The sequence below is a fragment of the Dermochelys coriacea genome, chromosome 9, assembly GCF_009764565.3.
Source record: "Dermochelys coriacea isolate rDerCor1 chromosome 9, rDerCor1.pri.v4, whole genome shotgun sequence".
In the NCBI taxonomy this organism is placed as follows: Eukaryota; Metazoa; Chordata; order Testudines; family Dermochelyidae; genus Dermochelys; species Dermochelys coriacea.
In genome coordinates, this window is record NC_050076.1 from 24,515,417 (window position 1) to 24,540,114 (window position 24,698).

Consider the following 24,698-nt stretch of genomic DNA (forward strand, 5'->3'; position numbering starts at 1 on the left):
CTAATTCTAGCTCTACTTTTCTCCTCCAGGCCTGAAGAAAAGCTCTGTTAAGCTCAAAAACTTATCCCTTCCACCAACTGAAGTTGGTCCAATAAAAGATATCACCCCACCCACCTTGTCTCTCATGGAATACTAAAGTCATTTTAGGACACTGTGATCATTTCAGAACCAAGAAATTTAGAGGTCAAGATCCAGTGTGTGATTACAAAAGTGTCTCATGGCTAGTACTTAAAGTGTCCTGTGAAGAACAACAATATGACTAGAGAACAGTGTGTCCAGTTCTGAAGCTTTCAAAAGGATCGTGCAACCTCTCAGTCCTCTAGTTGCTGATTACCATTCTGAGAATCTCCAAAGTTTCCAAGTTTAATCTCCTTCCCATGAGGTTTTAGTTCATGTTACAGCCACCAACCTGAATCTGAGCCTGAACAGAACTCTCCTGGGAACACACAAAGATAAGTGTGAGTGACTGTCCCAGAACACTCCAAGGATTTGGTGGTCCAGGGAGTGAAATCTGAGGCTACCATAGAGCACTATCCAATCACATCAAACTAACACAGACTGCTAGGTTTATTTATTTATTTTAAATGAGTATCCCTGTGGCATGTTCCAGAAAAAAGCACAGCCCCAAGTTCATGGTAGTAAAATGAAAATGTTAACTCTGTTGTGTAACAACTAAGCGTATGCCCCTATGTACAAGCAGAAGGATCACCTCAAACTAAAAAGAGGTAGCTCAATATGATGATGTTGGTTTGATGAAAATCAAAAGGCCACATCTTTCAGACTGAGGCAGTACCAAATCTGCTGGCTTTTAGATACAATGCATTACTGAAGCTGTCACATCACTTGGGGTCCTAAGTTATGGAAAAAGTAACTGGAACAGTGTATATCCTAGGGACACTGGGTTTTAATTTTGATACATAGTAAGTCATTTCTCTTAAAGGAAGAATTTTAAAAGATCCCCATAAGACTTTTAGCACTTCATATGCCTAAATTGTCATAGTTTCAATGACCTCAGTGTAGCTATGTCAATTTACCTATGGGTTCTGGTTCCTTTACTGGAGTGGGTACAGGAATTATACAGCAATGCTGATTCCCTGCAATATTTTGTCTATTATTTGGGGTTTGATTCTGCCATTTTCTCTCATGGTGAGTAGTAAATTATTGCAAAAACAGTCAATCCCATTGGCTGAAATGGAACTACTTGCAAGTATGTTACTATTCAATGAAAGGAGGACAAAATCTGTCCCTTAATGAATGAGCTACATTTGTACAGCACTAACTGGCACTGGAGTTAAACTGGATACAATTTGAAATATGAAAACCAGGACATGGTGATGGTTTGGTGAAATAATTCTGGAACTTTTCAAATATCTTAATTACAGTTGTGCCAGATTTGCTGAAAACACCTCTTGGAGGGGTACTGTGTTTTTCTTTTTATATTTCTCATCTTGAAATACATATAGCATTTTAACTCCATTATATTGTTGAACAAAAATAAGCAACCATGATTGCCTTGTAAAATATAACTACATAACAGATATTAGCTTAATTTTAAATTGTAAAAAAAAAAAATAGAAATATGCTAATTGCCAGGAAAGGTTAACTTTCTGGTACCATTTTGCCCCTATGGTCCACAATTAAGTGACCATATAATGCACTGAAATGGTTTTCATGGTTTATCAATGTACTGTCCTTGACATTTTTATGCATCAGAGCTGACTCAGTTGTCTTCTTATAACTGTGGTTATTCTGTTCTTGGATTCATTCACAGAAGACGCTCTTCCCCTGGGAAGGTGTGGTGGAGTTAGAGCTGGCAAACCCACTTTACCACTGCTTTTGTGTTTATTGAAGGCTGGTGCATTAGCAGCTCTTGAAATACTACACAGGCCTGAGTGTGTGATTCCTTTCCCAGAGTTTGGGCTCGTAAGGTTCTTCTGTCCGCGATTACTGACCAGTGCAGCACAGGAGATTAGGCTGCCCTGACTGAGTGAACATTGTGACAGTGGGAAGTTTCCACTAAGCCTCTTCAGTTCCAATACTTGTTCTCTAGCTTGAGTCAAAGCTTCAGTTAGCTCATAGCGTTCCTCACACTCTCTACGCACTGTTTCCTGGAGAAGAGAGTTCTGCAAATAGAAAGAAACACATACTTTATGAAACACCATCACTCAAAAAGGGATAGATGCTGGGTGCTTACTGAACTCCTCAAACATAGGGTACTGGTGATCAGAGGGTATATGTTCACATACAGGGTGAGTTGGTAAAATTATGACTATACTACAAAAAAAAAGATACTCAATTTTCTAATTTTTCAGTTGTCTGGGGTCAAAACCATTCCACTGTAGGTGGAACACAATGAGGCATAACCTGATCTGCTGACAAGTGAGGATTTGCTTTAAAATGACTACATAAATCAAATCAGTACTTGGCTCAAAGACTTGTGGATGAGTTGGTGTGAATAATTCAGACGGATAGCAGGAGAGAGATTGTGTTTTCTTGCTAGTAGAACGCTACTACATAGGCACTCGGTGGCTAAAATACAATTTTCATATGTCATATCTCAATCTGCTCCCACTGTTAAAATCATGCTAAATGTTTTCTATAGCTATACTTAGTCATGCTATTGGGACATTTCTGTTTTATTTGCAGTCTTTGCATAAGCTCTATTCTAAAAGGTGAAATTGTCAAGTACCAATTTATGAAAGTTATTGAGGAATAATATTGTGGAACATGTAATCTACTGAAGCAGTAAAACACTTCAAGGAAGTTTATTTTGTACAGTGAGTGGTTAGAAAATGCTTTTTTTCATATTTGACCTTTCTTTAAAACCAGAGAACTACATTTTTTCACCTTTCCTGTCACATTTATATTATTTTCAAGCACGACTGAATTAATGAATTTTTATATGAGGCTCAGCAATTTGCCCCATCAATTCTGATATTTACTGTGTCATTCCAAAACCAGTGACCTATGGATGCACAAAGTCTTAGATTTGGATTGAGTGAAAAGGCAATCTACTCGCCTCGAAACACCATCACTATGGCAATTTGCTTTCATTCTCACTGGGAGGAAAGCGGAACAAGAGGAAGTATCCCTGAGTTACAGTCACAAACCTCTCCCCATCTCCCACCCAGGGAGAGGAGAAGGGGATGCTTGTTCTTGGGACAGAAGGAAAAGACAAGGAGAAAGGGAAGGAAGGAGAAAGAAATAAGGAGATGAAGAATGATTAAAGTACTTCTCATGTCACCATCCAATCATCCAAAAATGGGGTGTTCATAGAATTTCAACAGAGGGAAGGGAAAGAGAGGTGAAGAGAGAAGTAAAGGGAGGGGAGAAAGGAAAAAAGGGGAGGAGACGAGAATAGAGTGGGGGAAGGGATAGCTCAGTGGTTTGAGCATTGGCCTGCTAAACCCAGGCTTGTGAGTTCAATCTTTGAGGGGGCCATTTAGGGATCTGGGGCAAAAATTGGGGATTGGTCCTGCTTTGAGCAGGGGGTTGGACTAGATGACCTCCTGAGGTCCCTTCCAACCCTGATATTCTATGATTCTATGACTAGATATGGGACAAAAAGAGAGGTCAGTATGCCACCACTTAAAGATCTGTACATAGTGCAGCAGTATAAAGAGGCGAGGAAAAGAAAAGGGACAAGAGGGAGATGAATCCTATGCTGTAAACAATCAGATTTAAGTGAGTGCAGTTGAATGGAGCAACTGACTTTAGGCAAAAAGGCCTAGAGAAATGTGAGATGACTTTGACATTATGAGGAGGGAAAAAATGGAAGAAACAGAGCTAAAGATATGGTCAATGTTGGGCTCAGTCACTCTGAGGACTGAAGGGACCTTCATTAGCTAAAACAAAATCACAGCAATATAACCAATTTGTTAAAGAATAAAGGAGGTAATAGAAGATTTAAAGGCTAAGATAGCAAACATGTATCAAGGATAAAAAGTTGGCTACCCTGAAATGGCATAAAATGGGAAATAATCAAGACAGTTTCAAACTTGGCAGAAAACAGACCATCAAGCTATAAATACAAGATGTTGCAATGTTCCAGCTCTACTCCTTCAGGTCCCATTTTCTCAGAAGCAAAAATGGCTATTTTAGTAGTAGAATTTTATAAAGAGAGGTCTAGACAGTGAAAAATGCCTGCAAAGCAGGCACAGTAAGCCAAGTTTACCACATCAACACGCCTGGCCTCACCTGAGTATCACTCACAAAAGAAAAGCAAAAAGGGGTATGTCTACACTGAATAAAAAAACTATGGGCTGCGAGACTCAGAGCCTGGGTCAATTGACTTGGGCTCTTGGGGCCCAGGCTGTGGGGCTGCAAATTGCAGTGCAGACATTTGGGATTGGGTTGGAGCCTGGGCTCTGAATCCCTGTGAGGAGGGAATGTTTTCTCAGCCGAGGCTCCAGCCCAACCCCAAATGTCTACACTGCAATTTTTAGCCCCACAGCTCAAGCCCTGCGAACCAGAGTCAGCTGACCCAAGCTAGCCCTAGCTGTGCCACGGGTCTTTTATTGCAGTGTAGATGTACCCAAAAGACACTGCTTGCAGGGAATGCATCTCTACTGTGTCTAGGATTTCATAAGACAGAAGAAATATTGGACAGAAAAAGAAGAAATGTTTGGGATTGTTTGATGCAACAGAGGCAATGGCTGTCTGTGCATATTTGCATTATTCACACTGGTTGCATTATTCATTGTGAAAAAATTATCCAAAAAGCTAGCTTTTTTCCCTGTATGCAAAATAGTTGTAAACTGACTTCTGTGAAACATTTTATGCACTCCCATATCCCTGGTGTACAAGTACAATTTTTTTCTAATTAATTATCTCAAATATGAATAAGATTGCTAGATGGAATATTACTATCATGTTTAAAGTGTTTGTAATAGTCCATGTTTTCTATTTTGAAAAAATCCAGGGTTCCTTTAAATTATACCTCTAGAGTGTTGTTAAACATGAGGTGGAAGGAGAGGTGCCTTCAAGGACCTGAAAGGGATGAGTATTCTTGTAATAATTCACTACTTGCAGAGCTTGACTAACAGGGGTTTTCACACTAATGATTTCAAAATTTGTTCATAAAATTTGCTTTTCATTTGATTTACAGATTATTCATTTTAAAGACTTCTAAAATTAACACACTAGAGTTGAAGATTTTATTTTATTCTAAAAGTCTGCATTTTTTTACATTGATCTAAATTGCACGTTTGTAACATGATAATAGAATAGTACACACATATTTAATACTAAATGTAGCAGGGCATGTCTTTGGTCAAGTTTCTACCTCCTCTTGAGCCTGACTCAAATTCTGAATCAGCTCTGCTTGCTCCTGGGTTAATTTTTCCAGTTCATCTGACTTCTCTTTAATTTCTTTCCTCATGCCCTCTGATAATGAATCACTGTTGTTCTGTTCCTTCTTCAGCTGAAATTCAAGCTTAGTAACCAGCCTTTTAAGGCTTTGCATTTCTTCTTCCTTATCTCCATCTTTCTCTGTAAGTTTGATCTGGGCTTCCTGAAGCTGGTTTTTAAGAATTCCCACTTCCATCCTTAGGCTGTTGATGGCACTGGATATTAATTCAGGTATCTGTATGATAAATCGTACATTAGTTCACATGCAATTATTTATTTGGTTATGTAGAATTTGATACCAGACAAAAGGAGCTTTGCAAGTGAATAAGAAAGTGAAGATGTATAGGTCCTAACAGATATAAATGAACAATACCACTACTTTGGACTTATAGAATACCCTTCAAGGATGTCAAAGTGCTTTTAAAATGTAAGAAAACTCAGGCACAGAGAGATTAAGTGACTTGCCTAAGGTCAAATAGTGAAACTGTGCTAGAAATGGGAAAAAGTCTTTTGATTTCTAATCTCAATTTCAACCTCTAGAGCAAATAGATAGTCTTTTTAAAAAAATAATATACAGATACTGTGAAAATAAAATGTTTTATTTTCAACTGTTTAAAACATTGGCTTAACATAATGAATTTGAAATAAACATAATAAAAATCCCTTTCTTGATTCTCCAAATGTCTCAAGGGACATCTAAAACTTTTGGAAAACTATTTTCAGTTTTTATATGAATTTTGGAAAACTCAGATTTGGATAAATAGGATTCAGATAACTGGTGGTTTACCTGGCTAGAAAAACACCTGAAAAGAGAAAGGAATAGAAAATTGTATTGAATGAAAGAAATTAACATAGATAAAGGGAGAACTAATGGACTCAATACTTGGCTTTGTCCAAGAAGCATTAAACTCAGGTAAGGAAGGAGAAATCACTAGGGATACCTCTGTGCCAGCCCAGTATAGTTCAGAGTAGTCCCAGGGCTTTGATTTTACTTTTAATAAAATAAATTGTGTAAGAAATATAGTTTGATTTTTTTTTAATTCAGTTAGCCCATTGTATGACATTGCAAGAAAAATCAACATGTGAAAAAACTATAGCTAGGAGAAATCTGGGTCTGAGTAAATGCAAAAATATCTACCCTATAATACCTTTAAGTGAAATAGCTATATGCAAAATGTGTTTGCTCTGTTCCATTTCAAATAATACAAAATGTACTGTATATACTAAAACAGGGAGGAAGTGTAATGACGTGCTAATAACCTATCTAGATGAAGAAACACAATCTAAAGGGATTAGGTTCCCCCAAACCACTCCTTTTTGTCTCCAAGGTATATTATCTACTGTTGCAACATCAACTTCCTTTCAATTGCTCCAAACCTTCATTCGTAGTTCCTCTTGATCTTTCTGATATTTTGCTATTAATTCTTGGTGCTTTTGTCTTTCAATGTCTAGTTCCATTCTAGCGTCTTCTTTGAGCCTGAAAATCTCTTCTGTGTGTCGTGTTTGGTCTTTAGCTAGACCAATTTCCATCTAGATAAGAAAACGCACTGTTTTTTAAATAAAATATAGTTATCTTATAGCATTTTCACACTGAGAATATTCTTCGTTAATATAAGGTTTAGCAGACTCAAATGGTTTGAAGTTCAAATTCAATTCAGATACATTTCCAAAGTTTGGATGCTTATCCAATATATATCTGAATTATTGGAAACGGTAGAGTATGCAAAACTGGCAGTGTTACCAGCTCTTAACTTCCACTGACTTCACAGCAATCTGAGGGCATTCAGCTCCCCATAGGTGACAGACAGCATTTTGCAAGATCAGGCCTCCAGATTGGCCAACTAATGAGAAATTCCCACAAAATGTTGACACTACTTTTTCTGGTCCTAGACAGAAATCAGAATGATATCAACATGTCCATCCCCAGTAGACAGACTATCATTTACTTTGCATTAAGTATACATTTGGATTTTTGGAAATATGCATATTTTTATACTCTAGGGGCTCATATACTATAACAACAACTACACATTTTTACAAAGTAAATCAGAATTCTTACAAATTCTTCCTTATCTAAATAACTCATCAAGACTATCAATAACCCAATACCTAATTTCACACACATCATCCTAAATCACCCCCTTCTCAAAAGCCTGGGAAAACAGATAGGCCTTGCATTTTGCTCTTAAGATCAGCAGACCAAGGGCAAAGACAATTTCTCAGCTGAAGCCATTTTGCCACCAGCCTCTTTTTGGTATTAAAAACCAAGAAGCCATTAGCTTGAGAACCTCACCTGATCTTACCTGCCATGGTATCACATGGGGAGAGAAGCTCTCTTTCAGACAGTCATAACCCTGGCTTAAGATGTTAAAAACAACTTCTTGAATTACATATGAAAATGAATCATAAGTGTGTGACGATGTTGCAGCACAGGTCTAATTTGCTCCCTGAAAAAAGCACCACTGAACAAATGGCTGCCATATTCTGCACTATCTGATATTTCCTAGTGGGTTGGGGATTTGTTGAATAATCCTTCTAAATGTAATGAGATGAAATGAAGTGTGGAGGAAGGACACAGAGGTGCTTGGACCAAACTATTACTTTTCCTTTCTGGAAAAAAAAAAAGAAAAGAATAACTCATTGTGGTAATGCTAGATTATATAACCTTTAGCTGGGTTAACAAGGAGGACTATTTTGCCAGCAAGGCTTGCACCTGCAAGTAAACCTCTGTTCATTATATTATTATTTTTTGAGGTTGAAAACCAATACACTTCACAAAAACCCAGTTACTTACCTGTGCAGTAACTGTTCTTCAAAATGTATTGTGCACATATGCATTTCACTGTGCCCAATGAACTCTCAAACAACAACTTTTGCTAGCAGTACCAGCAAGCAGTGCATGTACCCTCAACTGTCCTTGTGCACTGAGCCAAAGATATAAAAGAGCCTGGCCGCTGTCTCTCTCTCTCTGTTCCTTCACATGGCCAGGATATCGTACCTGAAGTAGCAGGGAAGGTGGGAGAGTCATGGAATGTCTGTGTGCACAACATACCTCAAGAACAACAGTTACTGTACCAACAAGTAACCATTTTTTCTCCTTCAGGTGATTGTGCACATATACATTCTATTGTGAGGTGGCTCACCAGCAATTTCCGGACAGGGCGTGGGACTTCACATTATTTGAAGAGCGACTAACACTGACTTGTCGAAGTCTCATCTCAGGAAGTTTGAGTAATAGAGCAGTGTCTGGAGAAGGCTTGTACACACAACCATGTTGCTGCTTTGCAAATACCCACTATAAGGGTGGTGCTCAAAAAGGCTGATGAAGTAGAATGAGCCCTAATGGATTGGGCTGTTATCCTTGGTGGAGGACATACCTTTGCCAACTTAAACGTAGCAAAGCTCGATAGTCGGAAATCCAATATGAAATACAATGGGCTGTAACAGGTTGCCCTTTAATCCTCTCAGCATAGGATACAAAGAGTTTGGGAGAGGATCTGAAAGACTGTGCAGTACAAGTAAAGTGTCAGAGCCCTTTGGACATCCAATTTATGAAGCTTTTCTTCAGCCTTGGAAGAACGAGGCTTTGGAAAGAACACTGGGAGATGAATAGTCTGGTTGAGGTGCAATGATGAAACCACCTTAGGCATAAACTTAGCATGCAGACTAAGAGGGACCTTGTCTTTGTGGAATATGTGAAAGGAGAATCAGCTAAAAGTGCCTGTAGCTCTGACACCTTCCGTGCAGAGGTAACTGCTACCAGAAACACTATTTCATTGATAACAGTGGAAGAAATGTTGTTGCCAAAGGTTCAAGGGGGAGCCCATCAAGCAAGACAATACTACAGTCAGGTCTCATAAAAATACTGGATCAGATACAGGAAAGTACAAGGGAATTTGCCCCTTTGAAAATCCAGATACCAAGGAAGTGAAAAGATAGAATACCCATCCACTGGTAGGTGTACTGCAGAGATGGATGCTAGATGGACTCTCACTGAACTGACAGAGACACCAGAGGATTTCAGTTGTAACAGACAGTATAGTACATATCTAGTCTCTGTGCTGTTTGGTGATAATTGGTGAGATTCCACCCAGATTGAAAACCTTTTCCATTTTAATGCATGTGTGGCTGTGGTGGAATCCTTTCTGCTGCTCACCAAAATGGCCTAGACATCTCAGGAACAAACTCTCTCCTCATTGTTCAACCAAAGATCATCAATGCTGTGAGATGCAGAGACTGTAGTTTGGGGTGCACTGACTTGCCTTGTGTAACAGTGCCTTTTTGGGTCACAACTGAGAATGCCAAATTCAGGACAAACTGCTAAGAAACAGGGCAAACACAGGAAATCCAATTAACAACAAGTTAATGTAAATATTAATGTTATTCATAGTGTAGAATCTTGGCATTTAGCCATGAAAGCAATATGGTAGTGTGCCTCAGTTTCCCTTCTTATACAGCACACTTAGGTCTGCAATGTCTTTTCTCCTGTGTACAGTTTCAAGACTAATTACAGGCACTAACTGTGAAATGTCAATATCACAAGGCCTTTTAACACAAAGTGTATTCTTATGTATCACTGTTAACATGTTCAAGGGTTTTTCCAAAAGATTAGGCACATTGTACATTTTTACAGTTCTTCCTATTAGCAACACATTAGTCACAAGAATTAATTAGCATTAATATTAACATCAAATTCATTACAAGTGTACATTTACAATCATTTTTGTCATGCCACGCCTTCTGCTCAGTACCATTGGAGCTTTGGCAATTTAGGGTTAACCTGTGGCTTTTATTTGTAAGGTTTAGTTTTTCCCTTCCTCCCCATTCTGGAGGGTCAAAATCTGAGCTCTTTGGTGTAACAGAATCCATTGACTGGCCGGGTGTGTCCTCTTTGCTCAGGGCTATGGGCAAGTCTTTCTCACTGCAGTCAATCAGGTAATTTTGTCAACACAGTCAACACAGACACTCACCTGTTTACCAGTTTTCAGATACTTAATCATTACCAATTCCAAGGCTGGACTCTGTCTTAAAGAGATACCATCCATTTTCACTAGCATGTTTGATTTAAGATTCTTTTGTCCTTCCATTACGAATCTCTGCTTCCACATGGAATCAAATGTTGAGTCCACTAAGAAAGTAAAAGACATATCAAAAGTGTCTAGAGATGAGAGTTTACTGCCATCCTCTCTATTCTCATAGGCAAAGGAACTAAGGGTGTGGGGGGTGCTGTAGCACCCCCAATTTTTGTGTGTGGGGTCCTGGCCCTGCTGTTCCAGTGCCTGGGGCTCTGCTCCTGGCCCCGCACGTGGGGTCCCGACTCCCAGCTGCAGGACCCGCGCCTGGGGCTCTGTTTCCAGCCCTGCATGCAGGGTCCCAGCTGCTGCTGGACCCCTGCCCAGGGCTCTGCTCCCGGTCCCACATGCAGGGCTCTGGCTGCTGCTGGACCCGCGCCCAGGGCTCTTTCCCCAACCCCACACGTGGGGCCCCAGCTACTGCTGGACCTAGGCCCAGGCTCTTTTCCCAGCCCCACACACGGGGCCCTGGCTGCCGCTGGACCCATGCCTGGGGCTCTGTTTCTGGTCCTGCGGCTCAGCTCCTGGCTGCCACCAGATGGATGAACGTTTCTGTTACAAGTTGGTTCTGCTGGTAGAAAAGGAACCCTTTGCATATGTTCTAAGGGCCCAACCACCAATCCAAGGACTGAAGCCCTCATGCAAGTATGCAAATCAGCAAATGTCTGCTTGGATGATATACCGAGTGAAGACAGGCCTGTAGCCATCTGAGGTGAAGTCTGGCATGCTGAGTCACGTATGTGCATGAGGCCAATAGTTGTAGATACAGCGCACTGTGTTGTCCCTAGGTTGGACTTGAGGCTTTTGGATAGAGAGACTATGGACTGAAACCTGCCCATCAAAAGATAAACCATGGCAGTTGTGGTGTCTACATCTGTTCCTATGTAACACGTTCAATGTATCAGTTGTAATGCTGATTTCTCTATGTTCAGTTTTAGGCCTAGATGAGAGAACAGATGTCTGATGAGGAGGATGCTGTGTTGGATGTGAGTGCTTCACATTCTCCATACTAGCCAGTCATCCAGGTAGGGAAATATTTGAACACCTACATGGTGCAGATGTGCCAATACCACTGTCATACTCTTGGTGAACAGCCTTAGAGCTGAATATAGGTTGAAGGGTAGTACCATGTATTGGTAGTGTTTGTTGCCCAACATCAATCAAAGATACTTTCTGAGGCCAGGGTGTATTGCCCACATGAAAGTAAGCATCCTGCCAAGCAAAGGGAGCACTCCAATGTATAAGGAAGGGATAATAGATACAAGGGTTGCCATCCGGAAAATAATTTTTTGATAAGAAAACTGAACTGATTTAGATCCACAATGGGTCAAAGACCACCTTTCTTTTTGGTAATCAGGAAGTACTGGAAATAGGTGCCTTATCCTCTGTGTTTGTATTGGTCCCAATTCCAAAAGAGACTGTTCTTCCTGAACTAAAACAGTTTTGTGAGATGGATCCCTCAAAAGAGATGGGAAAGGTGGACTACGGAAAGGGAGGGAGGTGAACTGGATGACATATCCGTCCTTTACGGTTTGAACACTGACTTGTCCAAAGTAATCTCTATCCATGTACCGTAAAAAGAGAGGGAGATGCTTTCCAAATAGTGGAAGGTGAGATACGGTTAGCATGTAGTCCTCAACTCAAATGTCAAAATGACTGCTTCAAAGCCGACAAGATCTGGTGAAAAGGGCCTACTATAAATTATGCTGATTGGCGATGTCTGGGAAGCTTAGATCTCCTAGAGGTCTCAGCTCATAGAACAATCGGTATTGAGTCTAAGGCTTGGACTTTGTTGTCTGTCCTCTTGTGGTCAAGTTCTGAAGAGCAATGCATAGTCTTTTCCAGGAGTTGCATCTTAAGGTGAAGATCCCTCCACTTCTTCATCCTTGTTGGGAAGAAGGTACAAGTAGGACATATATCCCTCACCTACGTAAATTAGGCAGCTTTAATAACTATCACTAACAGGGATCATGACCTTGTACATAGCATATTGCTTGAACCCTGGGGATTTTTCCATAGTTCTCTATTCTGGGGTTTTCTAACTACCTAGCCTAGTTAATCTATACTTCACAAACATTAAATCTAACTACAATATACAAATAAGATACAAATCTCTTTTCTGAAGGTTGGCTACTCAAAGCTGAAGAGCAGTGAGTAGCTACAACTCTTGCCATGGAGGCGGATGCCATGCCCCTTTATACTCTTGGCGCAATGCATAAGGACAGTGGGGGCATGTGCTCTCCCTGCTGGTACTAGAATGCCTTGTGCACACATATTCCTATACTGAAACATATATGTATACAATCACTTGGAGGAAAATGAGGCTTTTACTGTATTACCAATATGCCATGCACTGAACATTAAAAATACAAAATACTTAAGTTTTCTTTCTTACACATACATTTTATTATTCAGCCTGTCCCACTCAGCTTTGCCAATGAATAATAATTTACCATAGTAATTGGTTTCAGAGTAGCAGCCGTGTTAGTCTGTATCCACAAAAAGAAAAGGAGTACTTGTGCACCTGAGCTGTAGCTCACGAAAGCTTATGCTCAAATAAATTTGTTAGTCTCTAAGGTGCCACAAGTACTCCTTTTCTTTTTTCATAGTAAATGGCTATTTGAGATTATAACTAACATGGCCCTCACTGAGATGATATATGTATGTCTTGCGTGTGCAAGCTCAGAACTTTCTGGACAGTACTGTCCACTGGGGCTGCATGAGCACCCCTATGTATGTCCCTGCATGTCTCCACTTTCACTAAATCAAAAATCTGTTGCAAGTCTCTGAAATATTGGGAATGAGGATGGATTAAGAATGAGAACCTATGCAGGTAATCATCACAAAGATCCGCAATTACTATGGTATGGAGTCATCATTCAGTCTCGTTTTCCCCACTCTTCAGATCACCTTTAAATTGTAATCATAAATAATCATAGATACAACACCCCATTGAGATGAAGGAGGCAGCTCACATCTCTCTCAGAGCTGTTGATTCATTCTGTCTGCAGATTTAAGATGACAACTTTGCATTGGTGGTCTGCATTCAGAATAACTTCACAGCCAAAGCACCTAAATCCAAAATTTGGCACCTAAACAAGTGGCCTGATTTACAGAGGTGCTGAGCAGCCACAGCTCTCAGTTATTCCACAGGAAGTCCAGCTGTGGCAGAACTTCTTAGAATCAGGCCACCTATTCAGCAACTTAAGTTTGAAAATTTGTTCATAATTTCTTTAAATGTAAGTTTGATTCTGAAGGAAGATTTGGATATACCCAAATCTGTGACAAATACTCTAAAGCCGTGCACTAATATGGTCTTTATGCACAGCATAGTTCTAATGGACCTTCTTGCAATTTGTTAAATGATTATAAATATTATATTAAAAATACACAGTAATATGTTAACTTCTTAATCTTAAAAAAATTGCATAACCTATCAGCTTTACAGACTGCACTTTGCTATAATTATCTAATTTCAGGCCCTACGTTACCAGCACTCCCAGCTATCTTCGAGACACTACTGACTTCCTGAGGAAACTACAGTCCATCGGTGATCTTCCTAAAAACACCATCCTAGCCACTATGGATGTAGAAGCCCTCTACACCAACATTCCACACAAAGATGGGCTACAAGCTGTCAGGAACAGTATCCCCGATAATGTCATGGCTAACCTGGTGGCTGAACTTTGTGACTTTGTCCTCACCCATAACTATTTCACATTTGGGGACAATGTATACCTTCAAGTCAGCGGCACTGCGATGGGTACCCGCATGGCCCCACAGTATGCCAACATTTTTATGGCTGACTTAGAACAACGCTTCCTCAGCTCTCGTCTCCCAATGCCCATACTCTACTTGCACTACATTGATGACATCTTCATCATCTGGACCCATAGAAAAGAAGCCCTTGAGGAATTCCACCATGATTTCAACAATTTCCATCCCACCATCAACCTCAGCCTGGACCAGTCCACACAAGACATCCACTTCCTGGACACTATGATGCTAATAAGCGATGGTCACATAAACACCACCCTATATCGGAAACCTACTGACCGCTATTCCTACCTACATGCCTCTAGCTTTCATCCAGATCATACCACACGATCCATTGTCTACAGCCAAGCTCTACGATATAACCGCATTTGCTCCAACCCCTCAGACAGAGACAAACACCTACAAGATCTCTATCATGCATTCCTACAACTACAATACCCACCTGCTGAAGTGAAGAAACAGATTGACAGAGCCAGAAGAGTACCCAGAAGTCACCTACTACAGGACAGGCCCAACAAAGAAAATAACAGAACGCCACTAGCCAGAACCTTCAGCCCCCAGCTAAAACCTCTCCAACGCATCATCAAGGATCTACAACCCATCCTGAAGGACGACCCATCACTCTCACAGATCTTGGGAGACAGGCCAGTCCTTGCTTACAGACAGCCCCCCAATCTGAAGCAAATACTCACCAGCAACCACACACCACACAACAGAACCACCAACCCAGGAACCTATCCTTGCAACAAAGCCCGTTGCCAACTCTGTCCACATATCTATTCAGGGGACACCATCATAGGGCCTAATCACATCAGCCACACTATCAGAGGCTCGTTCACCTGCGCATCTACCAATGTGATATATGCCATCATGTGCCAGCAATGCCCCTCTGCCATGTACATTGGTCAAACTGGACAGTCTCTACATAAAACAATAAATGGACACAAATCAGACGTCAAGAATTATAACATTCAAAAACCAGTTGGAGAACACTTCAATCTCTCTGGTCACTCGATTACAGACCTAAGAGTGGCTATCCTTCAACAAAAAAGCTTCAAAAACAGACTCCAAGGAGAGACTGCTGAATTGGAATTAATTTGCAAACTGGATACAATTAACTTAGGCTTGAATAGAGACTGGGAATGGATGAGTCATTACACAAAGTAAAACTATTTCCCCATGTTATTTCTCCCCCCCACCCCACCCCACCCCCCACTGTTCCTCAGATATTCTTTTTTCATAGTAGCAGCCGTGTTAGTCTGTATTCGCAAAAAGAAAAGCAGTACTTGTGGCACCTTAGAGACTAACAAATTTATTAGAGCATAAGCTTTCGTGAGCTACAGCTCACTTCATCGAATGCATCCGATGAAGTGAGCTGTAGCTCACGAAAGCTTATGCTCTAATAAATTTGTTAGTCTCTAAGGTGCCACAAGTACTGCTTTTCTTTTTTCAGATATTCTTGTTAACTGCTGGAAATAGCCTACCTTGCTTGTCACCATAAAAGGTTCCCCCCCTCCCCCACCCCCCCCCACCCCCCCCAGCCCCCGCTGCTGGTGGTGGCTTATCTTAAGTGATTACTCTCCTTACAGTGTGTATGATAAACCCATTGTTTCATGTTCCCTGTGTGTGTATATCAATCTTCCCTCTGTTTTTTCCACCAAATGCATCCGATGAAGTGAGCTGTAGCTCACGAAAGCTTATGCTCTAATAAATTTGTTAGTCGCTAAGGTGCCACAAGTACTCCTTTTCTTTTTGCGAATGTCACATTAGTTATTCTTTTGTCTGATGAGAGCATTTTCAGAGCACTTGACTTTCACCAAATTTTAATGACTATGTTAGCAAAGATATAATTGCTCTCTCTTATTTGTACTAGTCTTTTATCTAATTTTTATGTCAAGCTGCACAACAGATTCTGATTATGCAAACTGTGTGACCTCTTATTAAAATTATATCCTGTACTAGTGAAATTAAAACGTTTTAAGAGAGACATAACAGATTATTATTAACAGTCCAAAAACTTTGTTGAGACTAAATAGAGTTCACAAATATAGCTCACATATTGAACCAAAAAAAGAAAATCGTAGTTACAAAAAAGTTTAAGGCTTGAGTCAGAAAATTCAAAGTTATTGTTCAATATTATCCCTCCTTCCCACTTGATCTCTTAATTCATTGTGACAATTCTTTGCCTGAAATACCTTTTTGTGTGTGTAAAGGTGTGCTGGTCAGAAAATGGGCTGGATATTTACAGAGACTTAAGATAGTTAGGCATCCAAATCCCATTGGAAGTCAGTTCTCTTAGCCCCTTTGAAAATTCCAGTTATGGTCTCCAGTTCTCCACTGCCTCACGACCTGGGTCAGGGTTACAAAAGGTTATATGCTAGCCCCAGGGCATAGTACCATATCCATTGACTCCAGAGACTATTGGAGAGAAGGAATGGTGAAGTAAGATTAGGGCAAGCATGTGAAGAGTATTACCGTTTGTGAATTAGACCGCACTCCTGGTATAACTCTGCATGGGTAGATTAGTATATTATGTGGTAAAACATACAGATCTTTTGCATGGGTAGAGGATAAAATCTAATTGACTGAACATAATATTTTTGAATGATATAAATAACACTTACAAATATGCCTTTGTAAATGTACTTGATTGGTATGTGTATATTTTAAAAAATCAGCTGGAAATACTTCCCTCAGTCTGGATCTATATACCAAGTATATATTTATTTAAAAAGGACTGAAAAATCTTGTCCAAGTATGTGGATTATAATAAATCCTGATGAACTGAAATGAAACTAGCACTAGTGCAGACATTTAAAATAAGTACATGAAATGAAGGCATTTTGTTGGTAAAAAATCCAGTGCACTTTTGTAGTTACAACTTCAAGTTGTGGGCTAAGTTGGTTGGGTTTCATACCATGATATTTTTTTAAGATTACTTAAATAGTTTAGCCTACCCCATGTGTTCAAGAGGATAAGCAAAGGTTAATTTATACTTTTTCCTCACAGCTGTCAGAGGCGGAGAAAAGAAAATACACTCCCAAAAGATACCATGGAGTCTTCCCTCCCAGTAAGATAACATTAGGTAAGAAGGCAAGAATCCTGCAGAGGTGAGTACTGTCTCAAAGAACCTGTTGGAGAAAAGAGGATTGATGGGTATGAAGGGCCCTGTTGCTGACTTATGGATATTTATCAGAATCAAACTTTAAAACTTCTGAAGTTTCCCCATACCTAGTTTTTAATGGATTTTTCCAGTGTTGAGGCTGGCTTAATATGTATTTTATATGCTGTTTTGCAACGAGGAAGCTGTTTTATTGAGTGTTTTATATATGAAGGGAGGCTGATTTACTGCATGCCCTACAGGTAGTCTCACTATGCTGGGATGTGCATGTTTGTTTATGTATTTTACTGCTTTTTTTATTCCTTCAAGCAGGCCATGAGGAAAGTATTATTTCAATTGGGATCTCACATTTGAATGGGGTAAACTTGGAAAATGTGAAAGTTGTATTTGGCTGATCCTTTATACATAACATTCACCTAGCCATGTGTGGGTAGAAGTAGGGCATTTCCCCCCCACCTTTTTCATTTCTATTACTTTAGTTTTATATACACCACATACAGCGTGGTCTGTAACTGAACCATGATTTATTCTCTGAATTGTCAGCAGTACCCACCTTATCTGCTGCTGCTCCTGTCTGATATTATTTTATTTATTTATTTATATGATTTTATTAAGTTTTCAATTCCTATTCTTAAGTCCTGTAACTCTCTTTTTGGGGAATACAAGTAGTGTCAGTAATGCTAGGACTATACATAAACTTTGGGAAGGGATCCAGCTTGTGGATTGTGTTAGAAGAGGTGTTTAATTTTGCCTCCTCCTGCTGTAGTCCATACACTGCATGAACTTACTGGCTTTTTGCATAAGCAGTTCTCTTCTCTTGGTGCAGCACAGGTTTGGGGAGCATAAGCAGAGTTGAATATACCTCTGTGTGTGTGCCCTTGAGTTACTTTCACAATGACATAGCCCATATACATGTCTCAGAACCATGACTAATCTCTTTTTCACAAAAAGAAAAGGAGTACTTGTGGCACCTTAGAGACTAACAAATTTATTAGAACATAAGCTTTCGTGAGCTACAGTTCACTTCATCGGATGCATTTGGTGGAAAAAACAGAGGAGAGATTGATATACACACACAGAGAACATGAAACAATGGGTTTATCATACACACTGTAAGGAGAGTGATCACTTAAGATAAGCCATCACCAGCAGCGGGGGGGGGGGGGGAAAGGAGGAAAACCTTTCATGGTGACAAGCAAGGTAGGCTATTTCCAGCAGTTAACAAGAATATCTGAGGAACAGTGGGGGGTGGGGTGGGGTGGGGTGGAGAAATAACATGGGGAAATAGTTTTACTTTGTGTAATGACTCATCCATGCCCAGTCTCTATTCAAGCCTAAATTAATTGTATCCAGTTTGCAAATTAATTCCAATTCAGCAGTCTCTCGTTGGAGATGTGCCCGCAATGCCCCTCTGCCATGTACATTGGCCAAACTGGACAGTCTCTACGTAAAAGAATGAATGGACACAAATCAGACGTCAAGAATTATAACATTAAAAAACCAGTTGGAGAACACTTCAATCTCTCTGGTCACTCGATTACAGACCTAAGAGTGGCTATCCTTCAACAAAAAAGCTTCAAAAACAGACTCCAAGGAGAGACTGCTGAATTGGAATTAATTTGCAAACTGGATACAATTAATTTAGACTTGAATAAAGACTGGGAATGGATGAGTCATTACACAAAGTAAAACTATTTCCTCATATTATTTCTCCCCCCCCACCCCACCCCCCACTGTTCCTCAGATATTCTTGTTAACTGCTGGAAATAGCCTACCTTGCTTGTCACCATGAAAGGTATTCCTCCTTCCTCCCCCCCCCCCCGCTGCTGGTGATGGCTTATCTTAAGTGATCAGTCTCCTTACAGTGTGTATTATAAACCCATTGTTTCATGTTCTCTGTGTGTGTATATAAATCTCCCCTCTGTTTTTTCCACCAAATGCATCCAATGAAGTGAGCTGTAGCTCATGAAAGCTTATGCTCTAATAAATTTGTTAGTCTCTAAGGTGCCACAAGTACTCCTTTTCTTTTTGCGAATACAGACTAACACGGCTGCTACTCTGAAACCTCTTTTTCACAGTGTGTGGGGGGGGGGGGGAGGGAGGGGAGCATATATCAGAAAGCCTGTTCCTCTGCTAAGGCAATTTATCCCCAAACTTACCCAGAGCAATCAGCTCTGCCTGCCCCATTCTGCTAACTATCCTTTTCCTCATATGCAATCTTTACTTCACTTTTCTCCTTGTCCCTATCAAAAAAGTGCATGTTTATTTAACAAGATTCTTATTCTGCTTCACACCTTCTCTTTCCCTCACAAAAGAAAAGTGTCAGAGTTGGTCACTATCCTAGTACCACTCAAAAATAAGAAAAAAGAAATGTTATGTGAAAGTGGCTTTTCACACTTCTGTATAATTCAATGAATAAAATAACCAATGCCATGCCATTTCATGGAGAAGTTCAACTGCAGGAGGGTAAAATCACTTGAAATGTAATAGAGACAGTTCTCACAGTACATTTCTCCAAAAGAGGTCCTTACTTTCACACATCTCTACTCTGTGGGAGTGTGGAGGACATGTATAAAACAACAGCAGCATCAGCAGCAGATGATTATTTGGCAGAGATGGCAAAGGTCACCTTTAAAGACGCAGACACTAAAAGAGGTAGAAATAGAATCAGTAATAGAATCTCCTTCTGCACTCCTGTATTCTTAGCTCTGTGCCCATCACTTCAGGATTTCCCTAACTTTTATTTCCTTTAAGGTAAACCTTTAAACTGAAAACAAGTGTCGCTATTGCCAGCCTTGACTCTATAGATGACATAACTAGTTTTGAGGTCCATTTTCCTCTCCATGCATGTGCATAACTTCCAATGATATATTAATGGGAGTTATGGGCTCATATTAAGAGGACAATAAACTCTATGTTTCAAAAATAGAATTCAGAAAGGGAATATAAGGTTTCAACAGTCATTATCACTTCTTCACTGTTCTATTGCCCCAAGCAATGAGCATGATATTAAACTCTATCTAGTAGTCATTTTCAATTGTATGGTAAGAATTCAGTTGAATTTGTTTGTTTCTTTGGCATCTCAACTTATTTATTTATTTAATAATTATTATTGGGGTGAACCCTATAGCTCAGTGGTTTGAATACTGGCCTGCTAAACCCAGGGTTGTGAGTTCAATCCATTTAGGGCCATTTAGGGATATGGATGTTTAATTGAGGATTGGTCCTGCTTTGAGGGGGGGTTGGACTAGATGATCTCCTGAGGTCCCTTCTCACCCTGATATTCTATTTGCTGTGAATAAAAGCATAAAAAGGTGCAAAAATCTGGTTTTGTTAAGCTCCAGAATTAACATCTCATAAATCACAATATGCTAAATAAAACAGTCCACTTGGTTAGTTGTTATTGCGTTTACAGTTACGCATAGCTGGATTGATGAGCAAAAACTTTTGTTTGTCTGGATATTATTTCTTCTTTTATAGTTTTCTTTGAGGTATTAAAATATATTGGTATTGGATGCAGCTATACCCAGGTGTAGGGAAAGGCATTTTTCTCTCCACATCTCCAACAATGGTCAATCTCATTTACCAATGAAGTGCTGCAAAATTAACATTATGATCATAGCAAAATCTTTTGCATTCAGCCTTTAATCTGTCTAGGGATTACACACTTGAAAACTATGCATAAAGAATACTATAGACATGGTTGGACTGGAAAAGTTAAATCTGGCTCTGTACACAGGTTCTTGACAAGTGACTAGGACTAAAGAAAACAAATAAAAACAGTACCAACTAGAAATACAATATCACCTTTTCCCTCCAGTTATCTTCGTTCAGAATCTTCTGTCTTAGTGCTTCCTGCAGCTGCTCTATTCTGTTCTGATGAGAAATCAGCGTCAACTCCCTAGAAACCACAAAAACATGAAACTAAAAGAGGTATTATGCCTAGATGAATTTTCTTGCAGTTAAACCCTTTGCAGCAGGGACCATCTTTTACTCTGTGTTTTTGGTACATAATACAATGGGGCCCTTCAATCCTGACTGGGGCCTCCAGGAACTACAGTAATAATTATTTATATAATACTGTTGTAGTTCTGCCATATGCCTTTTTTTTTTACACACAATATTATATGTGCTTACAGTTCCATATATCTTGATATAAAGTGCAAATATTTTAATATTTTCTCAAGTTGATTTTCACCTAACTTTATGTGACTATAATGGATACAATAATAAAAAGAACGGCAGTTATAGTTAGTTGAACTCAAAACATTACAATACTGCAAAAAGTTTTGAATCAGACCACTGAGTAGTGCTGAGTAAGTTCATAACTAACTTAGCTAATATTTAACTACAAGAAAAAATATTCTTAAACGATGCCAGTAACTAATGTGTAATACAGTTGGTAAAAAACAGTTACTAACCTTTCTGTAACGGTTGTTCTTCGAGATGTGTTCTCATGTCCATTCCATGTTAAGTGTGTGCATATTAGGTGGAGGGCCTTGAGGCTCGGGTGGAGCAATCAGCTGTGATCTTGCGAGATCAGGTCCGTGAAGGGACAGAATGGCAAGAGGGCCACTACTGACATGTCCAACAACATGCAGAACCAGTGCTGACGCAGCCATGTGGGGACTATAAGAATAACCCTTGCTTTGTTCTGCTTGACTTTCAGCAGGACCTTGTGCACAAGAAGAATGGGGGGAAAACGCACAGAACAAGAGCTTTGTCCATGGGAGGAGGAAGACATCTGTGAGCGAGCCTGGGCTGTGACCATGTAATGAGCAAAACTGCTGATATTTGCTGTTCTGTGGGTTGCAAACAGGTCTACAAGGGTAAACCCCCACCTCTGGAAGTTGGTCTTGGCTACGTCAGGGTGAAGGGACATGTTGTGGTGATAAGAGAAAGATCTGCTGAGGTTATCTGCCAGAGTGTTCTGGGCTCCCGAAAGGTGAGAAGCTTTGAGGTGGATGAAATGCTCAGCGCAGAAATCCCACAAGAGAATGGCTTCTTGACACAAGATGGACAAGCGCACTCCTCCCTGCCTGTTGATATAAAACAAGGCTGCTGTGTTGTCCATAAGTACGCACCCAACCTTGCCTGCAATCTGGGGTAGAAACACCTGGCATGCTAGGCAGACATTTCTGAGCTCTCTGACTTTTATATGCAAGAAGAGCTCCTCCTGGGACCATAGGCCTTGAGTCCTGAGGTTTTTCCAGGTGAGCCCCCAACCTAGATCAGATGCATCTGAGATTAGGGCTACCAGTGGCTGGGGAGTGACAAAGGGAATAGCCCACTGACCGGGGATCCCTCCACCAGTCAAGGGAGGCAAGGGCTGGGGCAGGAATTGTAAGCACTGAGACCAAATGCTGATGGCTCCGCAAGTGCACTGAGGTCAGCCAAGCTTGAAGGGGTCTGAGGCGCAGTCTTGCATGCTGCACCATGTAAGTGTACATGGCCATGTGGCTAAAAGTTACAAGCAGAAATGGGCTGTCATGACAAGGTGGGCCTTGACCTGCGATATCAGCATCAATATTATTGGGAAGCAAGCCTCTGGGAGGAAGGCTCTGGCCCAGGTGGAATTAAGCACTGCACCAATAAACTCTGTCCTCTGAATGGTATGAGAGTTGACTTCTGCTTGTTTATCAATTGGCTCAGGACTTGGAAGGTAGTTTAGACTAGACCGATGCTGGCTCTTACCTGTGCCTCAGACTGGCCCTTGATCAGCCAGTCATCGAGGTAAGGATAGACTTGTATACCTCATCTTTTGCCACCATTGCCATGCATTTTGTGAAACCTTGAGGGGCTGCTGTCAGGCCGAAAGGGAGGACAGTGAATTGGTAGTGGGTCTGGTTCATGATGAACCTTAGGAACCGTCTGTGGCCCTGGAAAATGGAGATGTGGAGATAGGCATCTTTCAAGTCGAGCGTGGCATACCAGTCCCCTAGATCCAGGGAGGGGATAATGGAGGCGAGGGAGACTATGCAGAACTTCAGTTTCTTGAGATAACTGTTGTGGCAACGCAGGTCTAGAATGGGTCGGAGACCCCCTTTGGCCTTCAGGATTAGGAAATAACAGGAGTAAAACCCTTTCCCTCTCAAGTTCTAAAACACCTCCTTCACAGCCGCTACCCGAAGTACGGTTTGCACCTCCTAGACTGGAAGTTGCTCGTGAGAAGGGTTCCTGAAGAGGGATGGGGATGGGAGATGGAAGAATATGGAAGGGTATAACCTCTCTCCACCATACTCAGCACCCAATGGTCTGAGGTGATGAGAGACCACGCTGGGCTGAAGTAGGAGAGTCAGTCTGAAAAGAAATGGGGGCAGGATCCAGTACGGGAACTGATATTATGCCCTTGAGCGCCTCTTCAGAAGTTCTGCTTGGGGCCTCCTGGACATCTCTGCAGGCCCAGTAGTGGGACTGAGGTGGAAGAGGGCAGTTGCCTGCACTTACAATCCCTGCTTCGTTTTTTAAACAGGTCTTGGCACAGTGGAGGAACCAAGAAGCAGACCAGTTGTTGAGGCCTGAAGTTCTTCCTCGAAACTGCTGGGGAAAAGAGGCCTAGGAACATGAGGATGGTCCTAAAATTCTTCAGGCCATGGAATTTTGCATCTGTCTGTTCCAAAAAGAAGGAAGTCCCTCAAACAGAAGATCCTGAATGGTCTGCTAAACCTCAGGTGGTATGCCTGAGGATTGGAGCCAAGTGCACCTTCGCATGACTACCGCCCATCATTCTAGCAGCCATGTCAGCTGCATCCAGGGAAGCCTGGAGGGAGACCCTGGCTATAGTCTTTCCTTCTTCCACCAGAGCGGAGAGTTCCTGTCTGGATTCTTGGGGCAGTTAGTCCTTGAATTTAGACATGGAGTCCCAGATGTTATAATCGTATTGCCCAAGCAAGGCCTGCTGGTTGGAGAAGTGGAGCTATAATCCACCAGGAGAATAAATCTTTCTACCAAACAAGTCCAGCTTCTTTGAGTCCTTTGACTTGGGGGTTGCAACCTGCAGCCCTTGCCCGTTTCTTTCGTTGGCTGTTGCAACCAGAAGGGACGTAGGGGAGGGAGGAGAGGATGGAAATATAAGTACTTATACCTGTTAGAGGGAACAAAGTACTTTCCCTCTGCTCTTTTTGAAGTGGGTGGCAAAGAGGACAGGGTCTGTCATAGGGATCTGACTGGAGCCATAACAGCCTCATTGAGGGTATGGCCACCTTTGATTGGGGCTCCACAGCCAAGATGTCAATCAGGCTGTGGTAGGATTCTTTAAGCATCTCCATTTCCAACCCTAGGTTAGAAGCTACCCTTTCCAATAGCTCCTGGTGAAGTCTAAAGTCACTCCGAGGTCCCCCATCCACTCAAACCTGACACAACTTCATCTGGGGAGGAGG

At 41.0% G+C, this 24,698-nt stretch overlaps 1 protein-coding gene across 1 annotated transcript in view; it reads right to left on the reverse strand.

The window, feature by feature from the left end:
- Positions 1-571: 571 nt before the first annotated feature.
- The window catches only part of LEKR1 (leucine, glutamate and lysine rich 1), a 145,386-nt gene continuing 121,259 nt past the window's right edge, over positions 572-24,698 (reverse strand). The window contains exons 10-13 of the mRNA XM_038415169.2: positions 21,127-21,220; positions 6,727-6,879; positions 5,285-5,584; positions 572-2,123 (exon numbers count right to left, since the gene is read on the reverse strand). Of these exons, the coding sequence (XP_038271097.1) occupies positions 1,710-2,123; positions 5,285-5,584; positions 6,727-6,879; positions 21,127-21,220 (961 nt within the window). The 3' untranslated portion in view covers positions 572-1,709. The remainder of the gene's footprint in view (positions 2,124-5,284; positions 5,585-6,726; positions 6,880-21,126; positions 21,221-24,698) is intronic.